The sequence below is a fragment of the Zalophus californianus genome, chromosome 7, assembly GCF_009762305.2.
Source record: "Zalophus californianus isolate mZalCal1 chromosome 7, mZalCal1.pri.v2, whole genome shotgun sequence".
In the NCBI taxonomy this organism is placed as follows: Eukaryota; Metazoa; Chordata; class Mammalia; order Carnivora; family Otariidae; genus Zalophus; species Zalophus californianus.
This window is the reverse complement of record NC_045601.1, coordinates 73063335-73086057: the sequence shown is the minus strand read 5'-3', so window position 1 is coordinate 73086057 and position 22723 is coordinate 73063335. Positions and strand designations below refer to the sequence as shown.

At 46.3% G+C, this 22723-nt stretch overlaps 1 protein-coding gene across 1 annotated transcript in view; it reads left to right on the top strand.

The window, feature by feature from the left end:
• Nucleotides 1–5262: 5262 nt before the first annotated feature.
• The window catches only part of NT5E (5'-nucleotidase ecto), a 47349-nt gene continuing 29888 nt past the window's right edge, over nt 5263–22723 (top strand). The window contains exon 1 of the mRNA XM_027603437.2: nt 5263–5655. Within this exon, the coding sequence (XP_027459238.2) occupies nt 5317–5655 (339 nt within the window). The 5' untranslated portion in view covers nt 5263–5316. The remainder of the gene's footprint in view (nt 5656–22723) is intronic.

Here is a 22723-nt window from a genome sequence, read left to right as displayed (position 1 = left end):
AAAAGATCCATTGCCCAGAAAGCTTAAAAAGTTCATGGTTTTTCTGGAAAGTTGCAATAGAAATATCTGATGAAGTGGCACCTGACCAGCTCAGTGGGTGGAGCAGGTAACTCTTGATCTCGGGATTGTAAATTCAAGCCCCATGTCGGGTGTAGAGATTACTTTAAAAAAACAAAGTCTTTATAAAAAAAAAAGTAACTGATGAAGACAGCAATATGTCCTCCAAGTATTGGAACCATCATGAGCAATCTCATGAGATGAATTATGATCTCAGCCTCTCATTATAGCAATTGGAAGACAGCCTTCTGCTTGATTTAATGATTATGACCTCAAAAACTACCAGTGATTTAGGCCAGGAGGCTCCTAGATTCCTGTTTTTGACCCTGATAGGAAGTCCAGAACCCTACTTAAAGTTATTGCAACAATGATTCCACACCTTTAAGAGGCAAATGCCTCCTCAGTGTGTGCGCACTCTCTCTCTCTCAAATAAATAAAATCCTTTTCAAAAACGGGGTGCCAGGATGTCTCCGTTGGTTATGCGTCTGACTCTTGGTTTTGGCTCAGGTCATGGTCTTGGGTTCACAGCCTGGGGGTCGTGGGATTGAGCCCTCCCCGCCCCCCCGCCCCGGTCAGGCTCTGTGCAGAGTCTGCTTGTACCTTTCCTTCCCCTCTGTCCCTTCCCCCTCTAATAAATAAATAAAATCTTCAAAAAATAAAAAAAGAGAAAAATGAGCATTTTGGCCATTTCTCCAGATTCATGTTTTTTTTTAAGATTCTATTTATTTATTTGACAGAGAGAGAGCCCGCGAGCACAAGCAGGGAGAGCTGCAGGCAGAGGGAGAGGGAGAAGCAGGCTCCCCGCTGAGGAGAGCTCAATGTGGGGCTCAATCCCAGACCCTGGGATCATGACCTGAGCCAAAGGCAGTTGCTCAACCAACTGAGCCACCCAGGTGCCCCAAACCCCAGATTCATGTTGTATACATTGCCTAAATCTTATGTTTACTTGTGCCTTTAGCCCCAGACATGGAATCAGCTATTTCTCCAAGGATCCTTGATGTTGCTTCTAGTGGAAATAGTATTAGAGATCATAGTACTGGACATTAAAGTGTGTCAGGGGGTCAAATTGTTTCTGGGCTATTTCAGTGGGACAGCAAAACAGGTTTTTCTTGTAAAAGAATATCATATTGTTACTTCAAAAGGTCAGAGTTCCTAATAAAATTCTTGATTTCCTCTAAACTGAATATCTTATACTAATCCTTTTCCTCATAAAATTAATATAATTATTTATTTAGTTTATCCCACAATTTACATTAAAAATAATGTAACATCAGGGTGCCAGGGTGGCTCAGTTACAGGCCCAACTCTTGATTTTGGCTCTGAGCCAGGGTTGTGAGATCGAGCCCCATGTCAGGCTCGGTTAGGCTCCTTTGGGCTCCACTGGGCTCTGGGGCTCAGGGGGCTATCCATTTGAGATTCTCTCTCTCTGTCTGCCCTTTCTCCCAGTGGCATGTGCACATGTGCATGCGCTCTCTCTCTCTCTCAAAAATACATAAATAAATCTTTAAAATAATACAGTATCAATACAATTATTAATTCTAAATATGGTTCAAAACTTTCTAGTGATTCCTTTTGGTTTTAGATGGTAGCTGTTCTTAGCTCCTAATAGAAAGATTTCCTCTGTCTTGAAATAATGAGAAAAGCCTAGGAGAGTTTCCATATAAGAGATCTGTTTCCATACAACAGTTTATTTGTCATCACCCTCGGGTCCATCAGCAATGACTTAGTTATAAATACAAGGCTCATATGATTTCCAGTTAAAAATCAATTTATCTCCTATTCTTTAATTTCTAGTGACATCAGAATCCTTATATTCAAGTATATATACTTTTAACTTTGTTAAATCCTGACCTCATCTTCAAAGATTTTAAAATTTTGCATCTTTTCATGCCTGTAAGCTCTTGTCATTTTAAATATGCAAAATTCTTTTATAAATTTAAAATATAATAAATTGTTATTCTTAAGTTTGCAACATATATATTGGAAAGACTCTCCCAATTAGTATTATATTGACCAGCACCAATCAAATTTTTAATTTTTCTTCAGGGAGATCAAGAAGGTAAGTAGTACTTACTTTATAAATCCACCAATTAGCAAAAAAAAAATAATAATAATAATACAGGCAATACTGGTATTGAGGTTTTGTTTGGAAGATTCTTGCTCCTAGGTGAAATTCATATTAGGATTCTTATTTTAATTGCTAAACATAGGGTAGAACAGCAAATTCTCAGAAGTCATTGGATAAACACAAATATATATTACTTTAATATAATAAAAATTCAAATTCCATCCAGTCAACTTAAAATATCATATTATATAACCAGAGCATATAAAAGGGAAAAAATAGCCACTGATTAGAAATTGAATCTTACCCAGAATATTCAAGAGGAAACTTTTTATACATTCATATAATTCCAAGATTAACTAAGTCCTGCCAGAACGATTTCCTAAAACACACCATCTTTTCCCATTACATTTTAATTGCAATTAAAATCCTATGTTTTGTCATATTTGCATAGGTTTTAGCTATTTGGGTTTTAATGCAGAAATCCAAATGCTTGCCATGCCCCAAATTCCCAATTTTGCACTCTGTAATAACTGCATGTATCAGTACGAATGAAACACAAAATCATGTTCTTTAAAATCAAGGTAAATCCATCGGCTCTCTAGCACTCAGGCCTTCAAACTACACTACCAGTTTTCATGAGTCTCCAGTGCAGGCAGCATATTGTGGGACTTCTCAGCATTCATAATCAAGTAAGCCAATGCCTTATGATAAATGTCTCTTTTTCCCTCTCCCTCTCCCTCCAACCTCTCTCTCCATGTATATATTATATATTGGATATAAAATGGATCAAAGACCTAGACCTAAAAACAAAAACTATAAAACTCTTAGAAAAAACATAGGAGAAAAGCTTCATGACATCAGCTATGGCAATGTTTTTTCAAATATGGCACTAAAAACACAGACAACAAAAGAAAACAGATAAATCAGACTTCATCAAAATATGTAAGTTTGTGCATCAAGAAGCACTCTCAACAAAATGAAAAGGCAACCCATGGAATGAGAGAAAATATGTGCAATATATATATATCTGATAAGGGATTAACATCCAGAATATATAGACTCCTACAACTCAGCAACGATAAGAAAAAAACAAATAATCCTATTAAAACATGGGTAAATCATAGGACTTGAATAGACATTTCTCCATAAGATATATACATATGGCCAATAAGCACATGAAAAGATGCTCAACATCATTAATCATTAGGGAAATGCAAATCAAATCACAGTGAGATACTACTTCAAACCTTCAGCATGGCTATTATCAAAAAGCAGAAAATAAGTGTTGTTAAGGATGTGGAAAAAATGGAACTCTTGTGCATTGCTGCTGGAAATATAAAATGGTGCAGCCATTATATTAGAAAGTATGGCATTTCCTCAAGAAATTGAACATCGAACTACCATATGATCCAGCAATGCCCAAAGAATGGAAAGCAGAGATCTAAGCAGATAATTTGTACACCGTCTAAGCAGATAATTTGTACACCGTTCTCATGTCAACATTATTCACAATAGCCAAAAGGTGGAAACAATTCAGTGTTCACTGATGGGTGAATAGATAAACAAAATGTGGTATGGACAGACATATAATGGAATATGAATCAGCCTTAAAAAGGAAGGAAATTCTGACACATGCCACAACATAGATGGATCTTTGAAAAGGACATTATGTTAAGTGAAACACAAGTCAGCCACAAAAGGACAAATATTGTCTGATTCACTTACATGAGGTACCTACAGTACTCAAATTCATAAAGACAGAGAAGAATGATGATTGCCAAGGGCTGGGGGGTAGAGGTGATAGAAGTTATTGTTTAATGGCTAGGGAGTTTCCTTTTGGGAAGATGAAAATGTTCTGCAGACGGATGGTGGTGATGGTTGCCCAACAATGTGAATGTGCTTAATGCTACTAAAGTGTACACTTAAAAATGGTTAAGATGGTAATTTTTAGGATATATATATCTTATCCAAAAAGCTAAAAAAAAAGTACTGACTTGACGCATTTTGGGAAGTGTGAGGAACGCATATGCTGTTCGGCAAAGTATAAATCAATGGACACCTAATAGGACCTCCAAACTAATTCCCTTCTCCTTCCCTTCCCAAAGCACTAGGTTGTTAATTGCACTCAGGAATCAGTTGGTTAGACAGAGGGAAATTCTGCAATTTTAAATTCTATGTAATGATGATTTATTGGATGCATTCCTATTATAGCTTTCCTTGCCCAAAGCTTTGTCTTAATGTACTACACACACACACACACACACACACACACACACACACACACACACACACACACCACATCCTTAAAACATTAACACCTAAAGAAAACGAAGGGAATGGACATTTTTTAAAAATGCCTTAAAAAGGCAACAGAAGGCAGCATCACGTCCACAGAGCTGCTGCTTTTACTCCCATGGTCCGTTTTAGCTTCCAAGAACTGTCCCCGCACCAATGCCGTTTCATCGCTAAGGCTTTCATTGTGAACAAATGCTGGACTGGATTGGAATGGTCTTAAATTCGGAGGTTCTACGTCTACACAACGGGGACTTGGTGCGTTCTCCAACTGGAAAGACAGCGGTCAGCCACGTTTCACAGTCCATTTCTGGCTTCCACAGCCCAAAAGGCAAAGCGCTCCTCTCTCCTGCCTCTCTTTACTCCTCTCTCTCTCCGCGTCATCTCGCGCATCTTTTCTTTCCCTTTTCCCGCTTTCACTCTTTCGAGTGATGAGCTTGCGCAAGCACAAGCCCAGCACAAACTGTGCCTTCCCCTCGGGGAAAAGCTCGCGCCTCAGCCGAGCCTAGAAACAGCTAGGGCCAAGACGCGGGGTGGTAACCCCCGCCCCCGCCCCCCGCATCCGGGAAAGCGCAGCCCACCAGCTGTGGGGTTGCGGGCTCCCCCGCATCTTGGCCAGCGCCCGCTCCCCGCCGGGAACAACCTCCCTACTGTTGCTGCCGGCAGCGGGTGCCAGCCGCCAGCCCGGGCGCGCCGCGGCCGCCCCGGGTGCCAGGGTCGGATCGGGTGACTGCGCGGGCGTGCGCCGGAGTGTGGGGCCGGCCTCCGGGCTGAAGGAGGCCCGCCCCCGCCGCGCCCCGCCCCGCCCCGCCCCGCCCCGGCGGCCCCGGCGCCTAGGTCCCGCGCCCGCCGCCGCTCGCCCGGCCCGCCTGTGCGCTCGCACTCTTCGCGCCGCAGCCATGGGTCGCGGAGCCGCACGAGCCCCGGCGCTGCGGCTCCTCGCGCTGGGCGCGCTGCTGTGGCCGGCGGCCGGCGCCTGGGAACTCACCATCCTGCACACCAACGACGTGCACAGCCGGCTGGAGCAGACGAGCGAGGACTCGAGCAAGTGCGTCAATGCCAGCCGCTGTGTGGGCGGCGTGGCGCGGCTCTTCACCAAGGTGCAGCAGATCCGCCGCACCGAGCCGCACGTGCTGCTGCTCGACGCCGGCGACCAGTACCAGGGCACCATCTGGTTCACCGTGTACAAGGGTGCCGAGGTGGCGCACTTCATGAACGCCCTGCGCTACGATGCCATGGTAAGTGCGGCTAGCCGGGGAGGCTGGCGAGCCCCGGGGTAGGAGCCCCGAACTGAGAGGGCAGCTGGCGCGGACGAGCAGCCAATGGCGTGGCACCGGGTGGCCGGCTTCGGACCGGGCTCAGGGCGATGTGGGGAGAAAGCGGGACTCTGGCCGGCGTGCCAGCTAGATGCAGACATAGAAGTCCCTTAGATGATTCGTCTTAAACGGATTGACGTGGTTGCGCGGGGTGTTTGGAGGAGAGGGACTCAGCCCTACCTCCGAGGGCGTCAGCTGGCTTAAGCGGGAGCCTTGGCAATTATCCAGGATCAGCGACCGAAGTAGAATGTTTTATTTCTGTTTTATTGGAGGGAAAACTCAGGGTCAAAGAGGTTGAGTACAATGTCCTGGTCACCAGCTCCAAAAGAGAGAGACACGATAAGAATGAATTCCAGATCCCTTACATGTCGCAGCTTGAGCCTGATTAAGCTCACAAGCTTGGGGTAGGGTCCTGGCTCCGCTGTCTTCTGTGTGCAAGTTATTTAGTCTCTTTGTGCCTCACTTCCAGCCTCTACAAGATGAGGATCTATCTCAGAGGGTTGCCTGGCTCATAGCATGGCCTCTGTAAATGTTAGTTCTTATTACTAGATACTTCTCTACAGACTTTTTAAAGAGGAAGAAAGAAACTTCCAGAAAGAACGAAAATACTGAAACACTGGGGGTTCAAAGGATTTCGGTAAAATCAGTTTGGCAGCACAGGTTTAGAGAGTCCAACTGAAGAGATGAGGCACTTGAAACATGTGCAAGAGTTTAAGTCCAAGCTCGCAAATGCTCTATGAAAGGCAATGCCTTATTTGTTGGACTAAACTCTAGAAAATGAGCAGAGAGGGACTATGCAGTAATAAATATGACCAAAACATATATATGGTGGGTTTTTTTTTTCATCAGACCGCCACCCAAGTTTAACCCAGTGTAAAACCCTAGAGTAAAGGGATTCTGTGGAGAAACCGGGGACAAGAAATCTTAAGAGCTTTAGAAGAGGAAGAAGAGAGCACGGGTGCAGGGGGAGGGGAAGGAGAGGTGTGGTCCAGGCTGGGGTACAGAGGGCTAACAAGATACTTAGTATGAAAACAGCCCAGAGGTTTTTTTTCCCCTGGAAACTCGGAGAAGGTAGGACAGGAAAAGATGATAAGGTAGAGTTGTTTTGGTTTTTTCCACCAACAAGAAAGCTCATCTTAGAGAGAGGAGAGATGGGCAGAGGGAGTTCCTCTCCATTCTGATGGCTGCTTGTAAGGTTACTGGAGACACTGAAAGCACAGGGATTCAAACAAATCCCTATGCATCTGAGTCCATGAGTGGGGGGGTCGGGCTCACCAGCAGCTGTCTGGACTCCGCAGAAGAATGGGGGGGGCGGGTCTCAAGAACCCTGTATGGTCTCTTATCATTGGTATCTCCATAGCCTAACCTGCCTGATGCTTTGTGTGGGATAATGACAGAATAAATATTTACTGAATTGAATTGTTACTAGCTTACATCTCCATTTCCTCCCAGAAGGGTAAAATAAACACCATATGAGTTTGTTTTTATTTCACATATAAATCACGACTCTTAAACTTTTCTCTTTGCGATACCCTTTTCTCCATAGCTATGTAAACTCCTTTTGGTGAGAAAAAAAAATGGAGAATTCCTAGTTTTTCCTAATACTAATGTTTTCCTCTTTAAGTCAAATCGAGCCCATGATGTTAATTATCCTATCAAGTGTTTATGATAGGACTCTGGGTGAGGCTGGAGCAATTTGCTGCAAGTTACAGCGTGTCACCACTGGAAAGTATTTAGAATACTTTTTGTTGGGTGGAGTAATTTTCTTTCAAGTTTCACTCAAAATAATTGGACTGGGGCCTGAGGAAAAATAGGCTACTCTATAATGTTGACAGGAGGTAAAGAGGGGGAGTCTGATGGCCACGTTCCTGATAGTATGTCATCATCTGTGCCGTTCTGGGGTTTGACAAACATGATTTGACCTGCGTAGAATTCTAGTCGTGTTATGCTTTAGCGTGTGATAAAGCTCTGCCGTATTCTTGTTTTACAGAGATTTTTTATTGTCATTTTGCTTATAGTGTTCTAAGCTCAGGGAAATTTATTGCTGTTCTGCTATAAATGTTGGCCCCCTCCATCCACTCGCTCACCGTCTCTTCAATTCCAGGGAGCTGGAGATTCTGGTTTGGATGGAAAACAGTTGTCGAGGGGCATCTCCAGTTCTCTAGAAACTGGACTTGGTTAAAGGAGCTACATCTAAGGCCTCAAAGTTATAAAGGGTAAAGAGGAAGCTACTAGAATCTAGCTTCACCCCAGGAGCCTTGGAGGAGGTGTAGACTTTCTAGACCTGCATGTCCCAGCGAGCGCTGCTGGAGCAGTTCTGATGCCTCCGGAGGCACCAGGGCCAGCCCAGAGATCCCCTAGACCCAGCTGCCAGGCAGGAAATTGTAGAGGGAGAATTTCAGAAGCCACTAGTTGGTGTAACTGTCTTGGTGGAAGGATGAGTGTCCCCTGAAGCTTGAGGAGGACAGCACAGAGGCACTCACAGAGTCAGTTGATCTGATTCTGACTGCCTGGCATACTCTACCCACCTCCTCTGCCCCCTCCAACATCTTTTCTAAGCCCCATTGTGTAAACAATTCTTTTTTTTTTTTTAAGATTTTATTTATTTATCTGACAGAGACACAGTGAGAGAGGGAACACAAGCAGGGGGAGCAGGAGAGGGAGAAGCAGGCCTCCCGCCGAGCGGGGAGCCCAATGTGGGGCTCGATCCCAGGACCCTGGGATCATGACCTGAGCCTAAAGGCAGACGCTTAATGACTGAGTCACCCAGGCGCCCCTGTGTAAACTATTCTTAATGTTTACTCGTGGAGTGGACTTGTGAAAACCCCTGAGAGCACACAGTTTGAGAGATTTGTCTAAAGAGGTGGGATTCCCACCATCGGGGTGCGCTGGGAGGAAGTCAGCCTCGGAAGGAAGGGCAGCCTCCTTTGTAATCTGCCCTTGCCCCTGAGCCCCCTTTCTGTCCAAAAGACTGCAGCCTTAGGCTTAGCAAACCGCTCCTTGGTGCTTGAGCCAGCAGGCAGGGTGCCAACTCTGGTCCCCGCCTTAACTCACCCTGGGGCGGGGGAGCAATCAAATCGCCTTTCATCAACGTTCCCCACCTCCTGCGTGAGCAACCACCCTGTTTGATGTTCCTGTTTGTTTCTGTGTGTACTTGCAGAACTTTTATCATAGTTAAGGGTCTTAATGTTTTTAAATTATGTAACTCGTTCTGTTGCTCAGATCATTCTGTTTCTTTTGTCCTCAACTGGTTGGGTTTTCTTTATTTTTTTTTTTAATATAGTTGACACAAAATGTTACATTAGTTTCACATGTACAACAATGTGGTTGCACAAGTTTATATGTTAGGCTTTGCCCACCACAAGTGTAGCTGCCGTGTGTCCCCTCACAGCCATGCAACAGTATCACTTACTCTACTCATCATCGGCCTTTTATTTCCGAGACTTCTTCCTTCCATAACTGGAAGCCTGTATTTCCCACTTCCCCCTCACCCATTTTGCCCAACCCCACACCTTTCCCTCTGGCCACAGTTAGCTTATTCTCTGTATTTATAGGTTTGATTCTGCTTTTTAAGCGTGTTGTTTTCACGCTTGTCCACGTCTGTGCTGGCTCTGTGGGTATACCCTGCATCATACCGCACAGAGACCTCCACAGATTTTACCCTCTCCCCCGGTGTTGGTTTAGGATGCACAAGTACACTGCTCTGAATGGCTTCCTGCTCTTCCAGCCTGGGAGGCTTTCTTTGGGATCCATAGCCAAGGGCGGAATTGCTGATCAGGGGGATGGGTATCCTTACTTTGACTAAGGACTGCCTGAGTGACCAGAGTGCCCTGTTCTCCCCAGGCTCCACACCCACACAGATGTGAAGCCCCCAGTCCTTACCCATAGCCTGCAGCATTATCCAGCTTTCCAGTAGGTATGAAATGTCCTCTCATTATGTGATCTTCTATTTTTCTAATAACTGGTGACTTTGGCATATTTACTTTTTGCATTTCCTCCTCCCTAATCGCATGTTCACATCCTTTCCTCTTTAAAAAAAAAAAAAATAGGTTTAGGGGCGCCTGGGTGGCTCAGTCGCTTGAGTGTCTGACTCTTGGTTTCTGCTCAGGTCATGATCTCAGGGTCCTGGGATGGAGGCCCACCCCCCCAGTGGGGCTCTGCACTCAGCGGGGAGTCTGCTGGAGAGTCTCTCTCTCCCTCTGCCCCTCCCCCCACTTGCACGCCAGTCCTCACTCTCTAAATAAATAAATAAATAAATAAATAAATGGGGGGACGCCTGGGTGGCTCAGTCAATTAGGCATCCGACTCTTGGTTTTGGCTCAGGTCATGATCTCCTGGTTGGGAGATGGAGTCCCATGTAGGGCTCCTCACTCTGCGGAGTCTTCTTCCCCCTGCCCCTCCCCCGACACGCACTTGCATGTGTGCGCGCACGCTCTCTCTAAAATAAATAAATACGTCTTTAAATAAATAATTAAGTTATTTTTCATGATTTTCTAGTTCTAGATATTGATCTGTGATCAATTTTAGACATTGCACATATCTTCTGAGTATGTTACATCTATTAACTCAATCCATAGTGTCTTTCATTGAATAGAAATCCTTCATTTGGTATAATCAAATTACTCTTTTTTTTTTTGCCTTGTGATTTGTGCTTTTGAAAATTTACATAAGAGTTTATTAATTTGAAGCTTATCATCCCCAGTACTCACCACCAGAAATTCAGAGATCAGTACTGTTCTCTCTGCCTTTTGAGAGATAATAAATTTATAATCTGGGGCTATGCCATTCACCTCTCTGGATCACCAGTTCCTCATCTATAAATAAGAGGTTTGAACCAGCTCATCTCTGAGGTGCCGTGCATTTCTAAACAAATCATCCTAAGAAATGTTTTGATCCAATTTCAGTTCAGTGAAATGTTTTGATTCAGTGAAGGGGCAGGAGGATGGGGCAGAGGTACAGAGGCAGGAATCTGCAAGATTCTGGACGAGCCTGGACCAGAGCTGAGGTGGCAGGAACCATGGGAGATGAGGTGGTACACGGCTTCAAGGCCACTCTGAAAACTTTGGGCTCTCCTCTGTTGTCACGATGGGGGGGTGGGAAACTGGAGGTTTCTGCATAGAAGGTGACTGTGGTATAATAAAAAATTGATATTTCATCTTTATTCTCAGTTCCTGACACACAGCTCCCCAAATCCTTGGAATCTCCTGAGTAATGAGAGTCTTTTGTATGCTCATGAGATGACTGATGGCTGGGGACCACTGGACAGCTTCAGAAGGGGGACTGGCAGTCAGAAAATCCAAGCCACAACTAGAGGATTGGAACTTTCCTCCTCCCCTCAACCTCCCAAGAGGGGAGAGTGGCTGGAGATTGAGTTAATCAGCAATTGCCAGTGATTTAATCAATCATGCCTATGTGATAAAAGCCCCCTAAATGACGCAGTTCAGAGAGTTTCTGGTTTGGTGCCGGGAGGGTGGTGTGCCCAGAGAGGGCACAGAAGCTCTACCAGACCCCAGCCCCCTGCATACCTTGCCCTATGCATGTCTTCTGCTTGGCTATCCCTGAGTTGTAGCCTTTGTAATACACCAATAATAGTAACTAAGGCACTTTCCTGGGTTCTGTGAGTTGTTCTAGCAAATTATCAAACCTGTGGAAGGGGTCATTGTTGTACACCCAGTTGGTAACCCCAGAGATCTGGAGAATTGGTTGATGTGAGAAAAGAACCTCTCGGTGACATGGGAAAATCACAGTTTTGGAGGATGAGCAGAAGTGGATGGGAGGCAGAAGACCCCCGAGAAGAGCGTGGAGAAGAGGCTGGGAAGCAGTCTAGGGTGACGTGATCCCTGAGCTCTGGTGATGGTTTGGAAAGAAAGGCTGAGTCCACGGGAAAGTTTCAGCAGGTAGGCAGTATGGCATGGGGCTAAGACTGCCTAGGATCAAGTCCCCTCCCTGCCACTTAAAATCTGTGGGCTGAGAGCAGCTTATTTAACCTCATGAAGCCTCCATCTCATGTGTGAGATGGGTGTGGTAACAGTCTTCACTGCAGAGGTTGTTGTGGAGTCAAAAGGACACTGTAGTTCATGGGAAGTGCTAAGCATAGTGCCAGCTCACAGTAAGGCATTAGGGAGTACTGGCCCTGCTCACCCTCTGGGGGCAGGGGTGACTCAGGAGAGGGTACAATCAAAAGATGACTAATAGGGCTCAAGCCAGGTGCACAGGGAGAGTCAGCAGGGTTCGACACTACCACCCAGGAGCACGGACTCTTCTAGTTCACCTTACCCCCTGACGGCTGAAGCCTGCTATTTGCAGCACAGAAACGTAGTCTAAAGGCTCCTCCTGAGCTTACTGGACAGGACTGAACCCCGTGGAACTGTGGCAGACAGGGGCAGTGGAAGGAGATCTGGACGGGACATCACGGCAGCTGGGTTTTCCTGCTTGCCTCTTCCTCCTCATCAGCTATGTGAGTTTGAGCAGGGGATTCCTCTTCTATAGGACGGAGGAATTGGGAGAGGGTGGCCCATGGCATGTCACTCAGCAGCTCAGGCCCTGTTCTGCCTTCTGTTTTGCTTCTAATCTACCAGTATGACTTGGTTTGTCCCAGAACTTAATTTTGTGTACAAGTCTAAGTTTGCTTGACAACTCTCTTATGTCTCCCCCATGGTTACTGTCATGACAGCTAATTCCTCGTGGAGAGATGGCCTGGGTCTTCTCCCAATGGTACCTTACATTGGACACTGTTTCCAGACGAAGAGGTTCTCAGGATGCGAATGGAGCGTTACTCTATTTGTAATAGAAAATGATGGCCTGAGGGATGATGGGATGATGAGCCCAGTTTCAAGCCTGTTGTCTTTATGGCCCTTTTATTCATTCAGTCCACAAATATTCACTAAGCACTATATGCGCCAGGCTCCCTGCTAAGTGCTGAGCAGAGCAAATCAGACCTGCTAGGGAGAAACCTGCTATTCGGTGGATAGAAGGCAGTGCCCAGTTGAGCCCTTCTTGACCACAGAGAGAGTCCGGGCAAGACCTGTGAAGGAGGGTGATAAGCAAAGGAAAGCATAAATGCCTGACATTCTAACACCTGACCATGGGAATTCAAGAACCAAAGATCTGGTCTGCAGAAGACACAACGTCAAGCCCTCAGATGTGTCATACATATCCAAATGCATAGTGGGCATGTTTCCTCTTTTCCCCAGAAAACTAATCCTGAGCCAAGAGAAGTCACCTTCCATTCAGGTGCTTTCCAAGTCTCTCACATTAAAGAAACTCTCAGAATTACTTTATCTTCCATAACAAGCCCAGGTTTGAGGAAGACAACTTAGCAATGCTAGTGTGTGAAGCTTGAAAGAGGTATATTGATGGCAATGGTTTTTGTTTTTGTTTTTGTTTTCAAGGCAAGTAAAGTCAGTAGCAAAGAAAATTAGACTCAGAGCTCGGAAATTTTGACCGTCTGGGTGTCTGTGGATCCCCGAGCCTCAGTGATGTCAATGGCCCCCACCCCCATCCTGTGGCTGTGGTTGTGGCCTTCCTACTTCCTGTCTTCCAGAGTGAGTCCCACGCCAGAGGTGGGCTGAGTGAGCACCAGAGAGGGAGGGAGCAAAGGCAGGTTCTTAGCTCATCTTGTTCTTGTTCTGGCATGTAAGTTTCCTTAACTAAAAATTGGCAAAAAAACAAACAAACCAACCACAAACAAATCACACATTGAGCCAGCAGCTCTCTGCAGTTCACCCACAAATACACCTGAGTACTGCGTGAGCTCTTTCCATGTCTATTTTCTTCAACCACGTAACTAGAATTTGAAAATTCTCTTGGCGCTTCTTTTCCCTCCCTTGAATAATTGATTCCATGTATAAACCGCAGGTTGGCTGGAGCCCTCTAGCCCCTCAGGGATATAGTTAAACCTGCATGGAAACCAGTGAGGCGAGCAGGTTACTCTATATGCAATATTGTTATGTGCATTTTGCACATAGAGAGTTTGTACGTTTTTCCATCGGATAGGGAAAACCTGAAATGCTGTCTGTTCAGTACTTGTTCATTCATTCTTTCAACAAACATTGAAGTGCTCGTGAGCTGGGTTGAGCCCCGGGATCTTTTCTGTCATTCAGTCAGAGGCCACATTCACCTGCCAGGACCCACATGCCCTAGCCCACAACTAGGGGGTCGGGGGGAGCACAACTCAACCCCAGAAATGGTCTACAACTCCAGAAATGTGTCAACTCAACAAAACCTAACTTGCAGTCGCCCCCTCTTAGGGTGGTTGTTGAGTCTCCCTGAATGATTGGCGACTAAGCCCCATTGTGGAATCGGTCAGGCTCTCCCCGTAAGCCTCCCATTATAGGGTGCACTGCAACCCCCAGTCCTTAGTGGGATGAGCTACTGTGTAAATGACTAGCTAAATACCTATGCTGTGGATTTCTGACAAAGGGCTTTTTGACACTGCAGTTGATTTCCGTGGCTTATAACAAATCATTTTCCTTTGCGTCAAGCATACTGCACTGCTCTTAAATCAATTATTTCCTTCCTTTTTCTTGTAAATTCATGTTTAAGCCTCTTGTCTTCACTTGGAACATTTGAGTGCCTCAGCCCTTGCGTTTTCATTGCCTCGTCTGTTTATACAGTTGATGTCATTTGCCTGTGAGCTTCTCCTGACTGGCACCAAGGAGATGAGGCTCACACTCTGAGCCCCTTTGGTCCTTAGCGAGCAGTGTTTGCCCATGTCTTCGGCAGGCTGTCTCACGCGTCCCTCCCTGTGGTCCCCACGTACTTTACGTGTGGGTGCATGGATGGACGGATGGACATGCTCATGTCTTGCCTTGTCCCTCTCTGCCCTGTCACCTTCCTGAGGACAAGCACTAGGGCCTTGTTACTTGGCACCCTGGAACCCTGTAGGAAACTAGTTGAGTGATACCCAACCCTTCCAGGTATTTCCGTTAGGTCACTTTGACAGAGTGGTTAAGACCCTGGATGTTTAAGCCTCATTTGTTTTGTTTAGACCTCAGCTCTGCCTCTTGCTAGTGGCAGGAGCACTGTGCCTCAGTTTCCCATCTATGAAAAGGACAAATAATAGCACCTACCGAATAGCTCTGTGAGGATTAAATGAGTCAATATGTGAACAGGGCCTGGCCATGTAGCATGAGAGTCTTAACGATCAATCTTTCTTTTTGTCATATGTTTTGTATTTAAAAAAACTCCTTCTTGAAATTCCCTTATGTCAAACTCCCTGGTAATTTTTACAGTCCTCTGTGAACAAAGCTGAGGCTCTGAAATGTCCCCTTTCAAATTCAGATACAGATATTCTTTGATAGACCAAATAGTTGGTCTCCTTAGCAGATTTCCAATAGGAAGAGATTCTAAAAAGTGCCATGGTCTCCTTAGCAGATTTCCAATAGGAAGAGATTCTAAAAAGTGCCATTTTCTCCCTAACTGCCATTATGAAATCTAAATAATGTTCTTGTGTATACACACAAGACACACAAAACCGTTCAACAAGCTCTTTTTAAAAATCCATTTCGTTCACAAACAGGCCAGTATGATATTAGTGGGAACGGTGATGCAGTTGGCTAAACTCTTCACCTGCTTCCGAGCAACTTGGTTTCTCTCATTTCACAAGATACTGCTCAACTGTTTACCAAGTTTTGTTGTTGTTTTTTTTTTTAATCCTGCCACCTTTGAAAAGTTTTAATGCCTCGCATACCAAATCAGAGTAAGGTGGAGCCTGTATAAAGGAGCAGGTGGAATGGTGGTTGTGTCATTCATTCAGTAAACAGCTGCTGGGCGCTGATGCCAGGTGTCCGTCGGGGTCACCAAGGACCCAGGGGAAGTCGCTGCCCCTCCTGCCTTTGGGAGAGAGACGTGTGAGCCAACAGCCACAAGGGCGAGTACTGTTGGAGACGTGCGTTTAAGGTGTGGCTGGTACGGGGGCGGGGGAGGGGGGGGGGTCTGCAGCCGAGGTGGCACGGAGGGCTCCACGGGGAAGTCGCTCACCTGAGGCACTTCACTGCCTGGGTAGTTTAGTGTTCCTGGACCTGAGGGCCCCTGAAGTTTGGCGGAAGAAGTGAGCCTGCTTAGGGAGGTCAGGAAGGGGCTGCTGTGGTGTCTGAGGAGTCGGGACTGTGATTTCAGTGGGAAGCGGGAGGCCCTGGAGGAACGCGAGGCAGGGGCTAGAAGCAGCCGCGGGCATGTTTTTGGAAGTGCATTCTCTCGGCCTATGGTGAATGGGCAGGAGGTTTGTGAGCTTGGGGGCCAGGAGACCGACTCGAAGACTCCAGAAAGGTCTGGGTGAGAAGTGAGGAAGCGGGGGCGGGGCAGTGGGTGTGTGGTAGAGAAGAGCCCCTGAGAGACGATGGTGTAGCAGCAGGACTTCGTGGCTGGTTTGGCCATGATGTGGGGGGGGGGGGGGGCGGGGGGACAGGGGACGGCTGCCCAGGTGTTTCACTGCTTCTTGGGTGTTTCTTGGTAGAAGCTCTTGTCCAACACATGGGATCACATGCATCCTCACAGGTGTCTCGTCCACAAGCTTACTGGGGGTAAGTGTCCTTCCCTGCTGGTCGTTGGTCTGGCAGGGGACTCCTCAGTGGCCGGCAGATAGGGGGGAGTGGGTACCATGGGGAGGGAACCACCAAACCACCCCCAGGTAGCTCCCTAGCATGTGCCCTGAAACAAGAGACAAGAAAGGGGTCCAGGCATCTGCCCCACGGGCCCCGTCCCGCTGGGCACATTGTCAGCGTCTGGCTTCAAGCTGGACAGGCCTGGGATGGAGAGGGGGAGGGGTCATCCAAATCTTGGGGAAAATCTGAATTTTCTGGTAATACTTGGAATAAAAATTCTGCTGCAAGTAGAGTCTGACCCAGGATGCTCCACCGGGAGCTCACCAGAGCTGGGCCACTGTGGCCTCTTCACAGCTTTATTTATTTTGGGACACAAGGCCCAGTTGAGAAGGTAGGCTCTGTGCGAGGTGACGCCGAACAGGTTCTTGGCCTGTGATGCTTGCTCAGGTCTCAGGGCTTTGCAGCTTCCTTGCCTTTTATGGCCAAGTTTCTTGCTTAAATTATTACTCTGTCTGCCGTGACCATTCATCAGAGGCTTTCGAAACAGAACTCTTTACCAGTTTGAAACTAGAGGTCGGGGCGACTGTGTCTTGTAACCCCTGTTTCCACCGCAGCACACAGAGACGTGATGACGCTGGGACAGGGTTCTGGGGGACGTGGAGGAGGCCGCCGGTAGCAACTAGCCCAGGGGGCGGAGAACCAGTGCCTCCAGCCTTGGGAATTAATTCTCTGCCTCTTTCCTCCCCTCCGTTATTTATTTATTTGTTCATTTATTCAGCAAATATTTAGCAAATGTTTCCCCTGTGTCGGAGATACTTTAAATGAATGATGGGGGTCAGTTAATACATATTGTTTAATAATACATGTTGTGTACTGCTTTGATCGATCAGCTGTAGCTGGAGAGATCAGAAAGGGACGATTTCTCCGTAAAAGCAAAACATTCCAGAATAATGAAAGACCTTCATAGATGGCTGTCAGACAGCCACGGACTTCTGTGTCCCCTCCTGCAGACTGTGCCTAAATCCCAGCGTCAGGGCTCAGGTGGACCCACTCCAACAACGGAGCGTTCTCTTACTCTCAGCCGGAGGCGTGTTCTCATTATTTCTTCTGTCCGTGCACTTATTCAGGACCAGGCCTCAAGACCAAAGGGCACATTTGTTTACAGGTGAAAGGAGGAAATGAATAAATGGCAGCTAGGAAGAGCCTTGGGAAAGGAAAAACCTGGGAGTTGGTGCACAGGCTCGGAGGACAGGGTGGTCGGGCACCCTCTCATCAGTGTGGCTGCTGAATTCACTAGCGGGTTCCAGCCACACGACAGGTGCAACGAACACTGCAAAGAGAGACCAGTCAGACAGAATCCTTCCCTCTTTCTTTGAAAGCGTGGCCTCTAACATTTGTTACTCACCAAAGGTCTATTTTATTGTTGTTAGAACTCAATAAATAGATGCCGCACATAATTATTCTCTTAGGGCAAGCATGAAAAATTAATTTCATCTCCAGCGCCAGCCCTAGTTGATTGACAGTAACTCCCTGTGGGGCTAAGGTAGGAAGGATTCTGAGGCTCAGTCCAAACACAGTGGGAAAGATTAATTCAGTCAATTAATTGGCATCTTTCATGGAAGAGGAAGAAGTAGAGGAGAACGACACTATGACATCATGTATTTGTTTGCACTGTAACCAAGAGACAATAATTGAATGGTAGCTTAAATTCTGTTTAGCATGCAGTATATTTGGAAATAAAATGATTATAGAGATGTAGTCACCTCCTAATCACCTGAAAATGTGTCTAAGTAAGGAAATTGCTTATCCACAAAGGGCAGGTTGACTTTGGCCTGTGTCCAGAATTCATGAGAATGATAACTGACGTTCAGACACAAGCTTTCCCCCACTCCTCCCTGCAGGGTGTTGTTAATAATCCAACAAGAAACTTGGAGCCAGAAGTCTTGGAATATCTTCATTCTTCCATTGCTACTTCAAATGACCTGAAAAACCTCTGGGCTTTATCTTTAGTCAACAGAGACTTTCTCCAAAGCCACCGCTAGACTTTGACAAATTATCCACATCAAGTGTAAATATTAACAGAAACCTGCAGAAGGTGTTAAACAAATCAGACTCTATTCCTCGGAGTTGATTTAACAAGAGTTTATTTAATAAGAATCACAGAAGAATCAGATGTCCTCCTGTCCTTACAGTTGTGTTTAGCTTTAAATGGCAGCAACATTTCAGGGGTTTCGGTGGTTGAACATGCTGGGCTGGGCTAGATGGAAAGTGAGGAAAGTTCTTTTCATGTAAGAGCACCAGGTTTTTGGGTTTTTTTTCTTTTTTGTCTTTTTAAATAGTGTTTTAGGCTTCTGCCTGAAGAAAGCAGTGAGGGTGAGGAGCCAGGGCTAGACCAGAGGCTCACATTAAATCTCTATGATTTTGATGTTGGAGACACTGAAGAAGGTCATTTTGCTACACTCAGCTGTCTTAAATTACAGAACAGTGCAGTTGGTATGAACTTTAGGGTTTATAGTGAAAAGACACAAGATTGTCATAGCTCTCGAATCAGTGAATGAATAGCGTTAGTAAGTGAATGAGCCCAATATTAGAAATGAAACTTTTGGAAAGCAAAAAAAAACAACAACAACAAAGAGGGAGAAAGCATAAGAGTATGATTTAGGTCAGAAAAAATACTTGCCTGATGTGAGGGTTATAACATTAGTGACAAGTAACAGTTTAGCTCAGATCAGGATGGGTTATTAAAGTCATGGGGGAAGCTTTGGGCAGAGCAGCAAAAAATTTACAAGCACACATAAGGAAAGGTACTGGAATTTTCAGAGAGGACCAAAACAGGTGGAATGATATTAGAGTATGAATTTGCATAAATTTTCTTATGTTGGTGCTACAAATGCTCCTTAAGATGTAAAGGAACGGGGCGCCTGGGTGGCTCAGTCGGTTAAGCGACTGCCTTCGGCTCAGGTCATGATCCTGGAGTCCCAGGATCGAGTCCCGCATCGGGCTCCTTGCTCGGCAGGGAGTCTGCTTCTCCCTCTGACCCTCTCCCCTCTCGTGCTCTCTATCTCTCATTCTCTCTCTCTCAAATAAATAAATAAAATCTTTAAAAAAAAAAAAAAAAGATGTAAAGGAACGTGGAAAGATGACCTGCCCTGATGATATGTTCTATCTTTCATTGCTCTGAGTGCTCTTGGACAGACTCTTTCTGAGGTATTGTCATGTTAATACAAATAATAGAAATGAGTAAGAATCCATGTGTTTCTATATTGTATACCTGAAACTAATATAACACTGTATGTTAACTAACTGGAGTGAAAGTAAAAACTTTAAAAAATTGTATTTAACGCATTTCTTGAGCTCCTCCTGAAAGCCAGCAGGGAACATGGTATACTCAAGTGGGGGGGTATGCTCCTCCTTCCAAAGAGCTCTTGAATAATGAAGTTGTAATAAATGCAATGGAGGAGAAACAGGTTGGAAAACGTCAAGGTGGGGAAATGAAAATATGAGTTTATAAAGAAAATAAGAATTTACCAAGGCATTTTTCTGCAAAGGAATTTTTGTAGGAAAAGTTAGCTGTGTATAGAAGAAAGAAATTTGTCAGAGACTCTTCTGCTCATTCAAGTATTCATTCAGGGGCGCCTGGGTGGCTCAGTCAGTTAAGCGGCTGCCTTTGGCTCAGGTCATGATCCCGGGGTCCTGGGATCGAGCCCCGCATCGGGCTCCCTGTTCAGTGGGGAGCCTGCTTCTCCTCCTTCTCCCTCTGCCTGCAGCTCTGCCTACTTGTGCAGTTCTATTCATCTACCTGTCTGGATTTCAATCAACCAGTCATCATTTATCTGTTATATACAAAGGCACAAAGATGAGTGAGAGCATGAAAACTGCAGGTACTTAGGATTTTATCTGCTAGGCTTTATGCAAAGCTCTTTATATCCAAGCATAGAGGTTAAGAAGGTTAGAGTCAAACAGAAGTGGTTCTAGTCCCAGCTCTACCACTTATTACTTGCGTGACCTTGAACTATTCATTCAGTGTCTCTAGATCTGTTTTCATCTGTAAAATGATAATAGTAATAATACCAATTTCACAGCACAAAACCAGGTTTTCTTAACAAAACCACTTTGCATGATGCTGGCGTGCGGCAAGTGCTTAGTCAATGCTGTTCCATTTTTATTACAACCTTTCTTTTATTCACTGCCCTTCCAGAGGAAGCTGTGGTTTACAAGTGTGCTCTGGTTGACCTCATGAGTGGTGGAGCCAGCCCTGCCTGGTTGTCTCATACTTTAGCCGATGGTGGGTGTCAGAAATAAGGCTGGAGGGGAAGGCAAGACCAGATGGCTCAAGGAGCTCAGGATGTTGAATTTTATCACACGAGCAGTGGAGAGCCACCATAGGACCTTACAGTTGAGCTTGACAAGATAAACTTTGCATTTTGTTTTTTTTTAATGTTTTAAAAGACTTTATTTATCTGAGAGAGAGAGAGAGACAGACAGATAGTGATAGAGATACTGAGAGAGAGCACAAGTGGGGAGGAGAGGGAGAGGCCGGCTCCCGCTGAGCAGGGAGCCCAACGAGGGGCTCAATCCCAGGACCCTGGGATCATGGCCTGAGCTGAAGGCAGCCTGAGCCACCCAGGTGCCCCAAACTTTGCATTTTAGAATGTTTTTTTCTGGCAGCACTATGTTGAATGGTTCAGAGGAAGGAATGGCACTAGCTGAAAGCCAGTGAGGAGGCTGTGGCAGTGGTCCAGGAGGGAACGGGCGAGGAATGCATGCGGGGGGATGGATGGAATTGAGCGTTTAGGCAAAGGTGGGATGCTGGTGGGGGGTGAGGAAGAGCTAGCGAGTGGGGGGCATTCAGCTGCGCCGGGGTATCTGGCTTCCTTGACTGGGTAGATGGAGGCAGCTTGGGCCAACATGGCGGATCCCAGAGGAAGGGGCTTTGAGCAAGGGTAAACATGGGTGCTTGTGAGTCCTTGGAGGGAAGCGTCTGCGTGGCAGTTGGACACAGGGAACTAAAGGTCAGGGGGAAAGTCAGGACTGCAGATGTTCACTTCTGAGTGGAAGATGGGGATGTGAAGGAGCTCATTCAGCTGGTCTCTGCTCAGCCCTGAGCACCCAGATCAGGGCTCCTCTCCCCACAGAGATAGGAAAAGATAGCCACCATCACCGCTTTCAGGGTGTTACACTCAGGGGAGGAGACATCAAAAAAGTCACAAGTAAATGAATAAGGTCACTCCAACGGTCGCCGAACGCTAGCAACATAATGCTGTGGATAAACAGCAAGGTGGCTGACACATTGGATAATCGGCCATGAAGAATGAGAGAAATACTCACTTTTTAAGACTTCGCAGTTAGGGTGGCGCCTGGGTGGCTCAGTCGTTGAGTGTCTGCCTTTGGCTCAGGTCATGATCCCAGGGTCCTGGGATCGAGTCCCACATCGGGCTCCCTGCTCCGCGGGAAGCCTGCTTCTCCCTCTCCCACTCCCCCTACTTGTGTTCCCTCTCTCGCTGTGTCTCTCTCTGTCAAATAAATAAATGAAATCTTAAAAAAAAAAAAAAAGACTTCACAGTTAGGCAAGACAGTTCATTGTAATCCCATGAGGGAGACTGATTTTGCCACAGGACGAAATCATGATGTTCTAAAGAGAAGACAGACAATTACCCAAGACTGGGAGACCCTTTTAAGACTTAGGTCAGCCTCTAAGGTTGAAGCAATTAGTTAAGAGGAAGAAGTAGAAATGAGTGGGTACTCAGAGCGTCGGGGACGAGGCAGATTCACACATTCTGAGTTTCATCAGGGAGACAGGTATGTGGGAATATGAAGACACTGTGTTGCTTTGTGTGTATAAAGGTACGCGTGAGGATATCATGTGCACGGTTCTTTGAGCCCCAGATGCTCACAGGGTGCCTGGGTGGCGGGTGAGGGGCCACAGTGCTGAGCAGGGTGGGGGCGGGCAGCAGGACACGGCGGCTCAGAGAGCACGCAGTCCGGCGAGGCCCCCACGAACATGCTGAACATGGCTTCAGAGTGCGGAATGTGCTAGTAAAGGAGTGGGGCCCGTGAGAGAATCCAGGGGGGCCCTAATCTCAGTTACGGGTCACCAACCTGCATTTCCAGGTCTGCTCCCAGATGACAACAAAGTGAAGCAAAATCAGGCGTGGTATTTGGAAAGTTTGAGACTCACTGGCGTAAGTACTAAGTTAGCAAACCGCCTGCCAGAGCAAGTAAGCAGGTGCCTGGGGGAGATAAGCTTATGCGAGGAGGCCAAGAGAGAAAGGGAGGGCAGGTGTTTCAGAGGAGGTGGCCGGAATGCCCGGGTTTGTCAGGATTACTCTGGGGGAAGCTGCCAGATGTCAAAGCATTGTTTTGGGCCCAGTGGCCACTCCCAGAACAGTGAGGACTGGGAGAGAGCAAAGAAGATGGGAGGCAAGGGCACCTTTCAGCCATGCCAG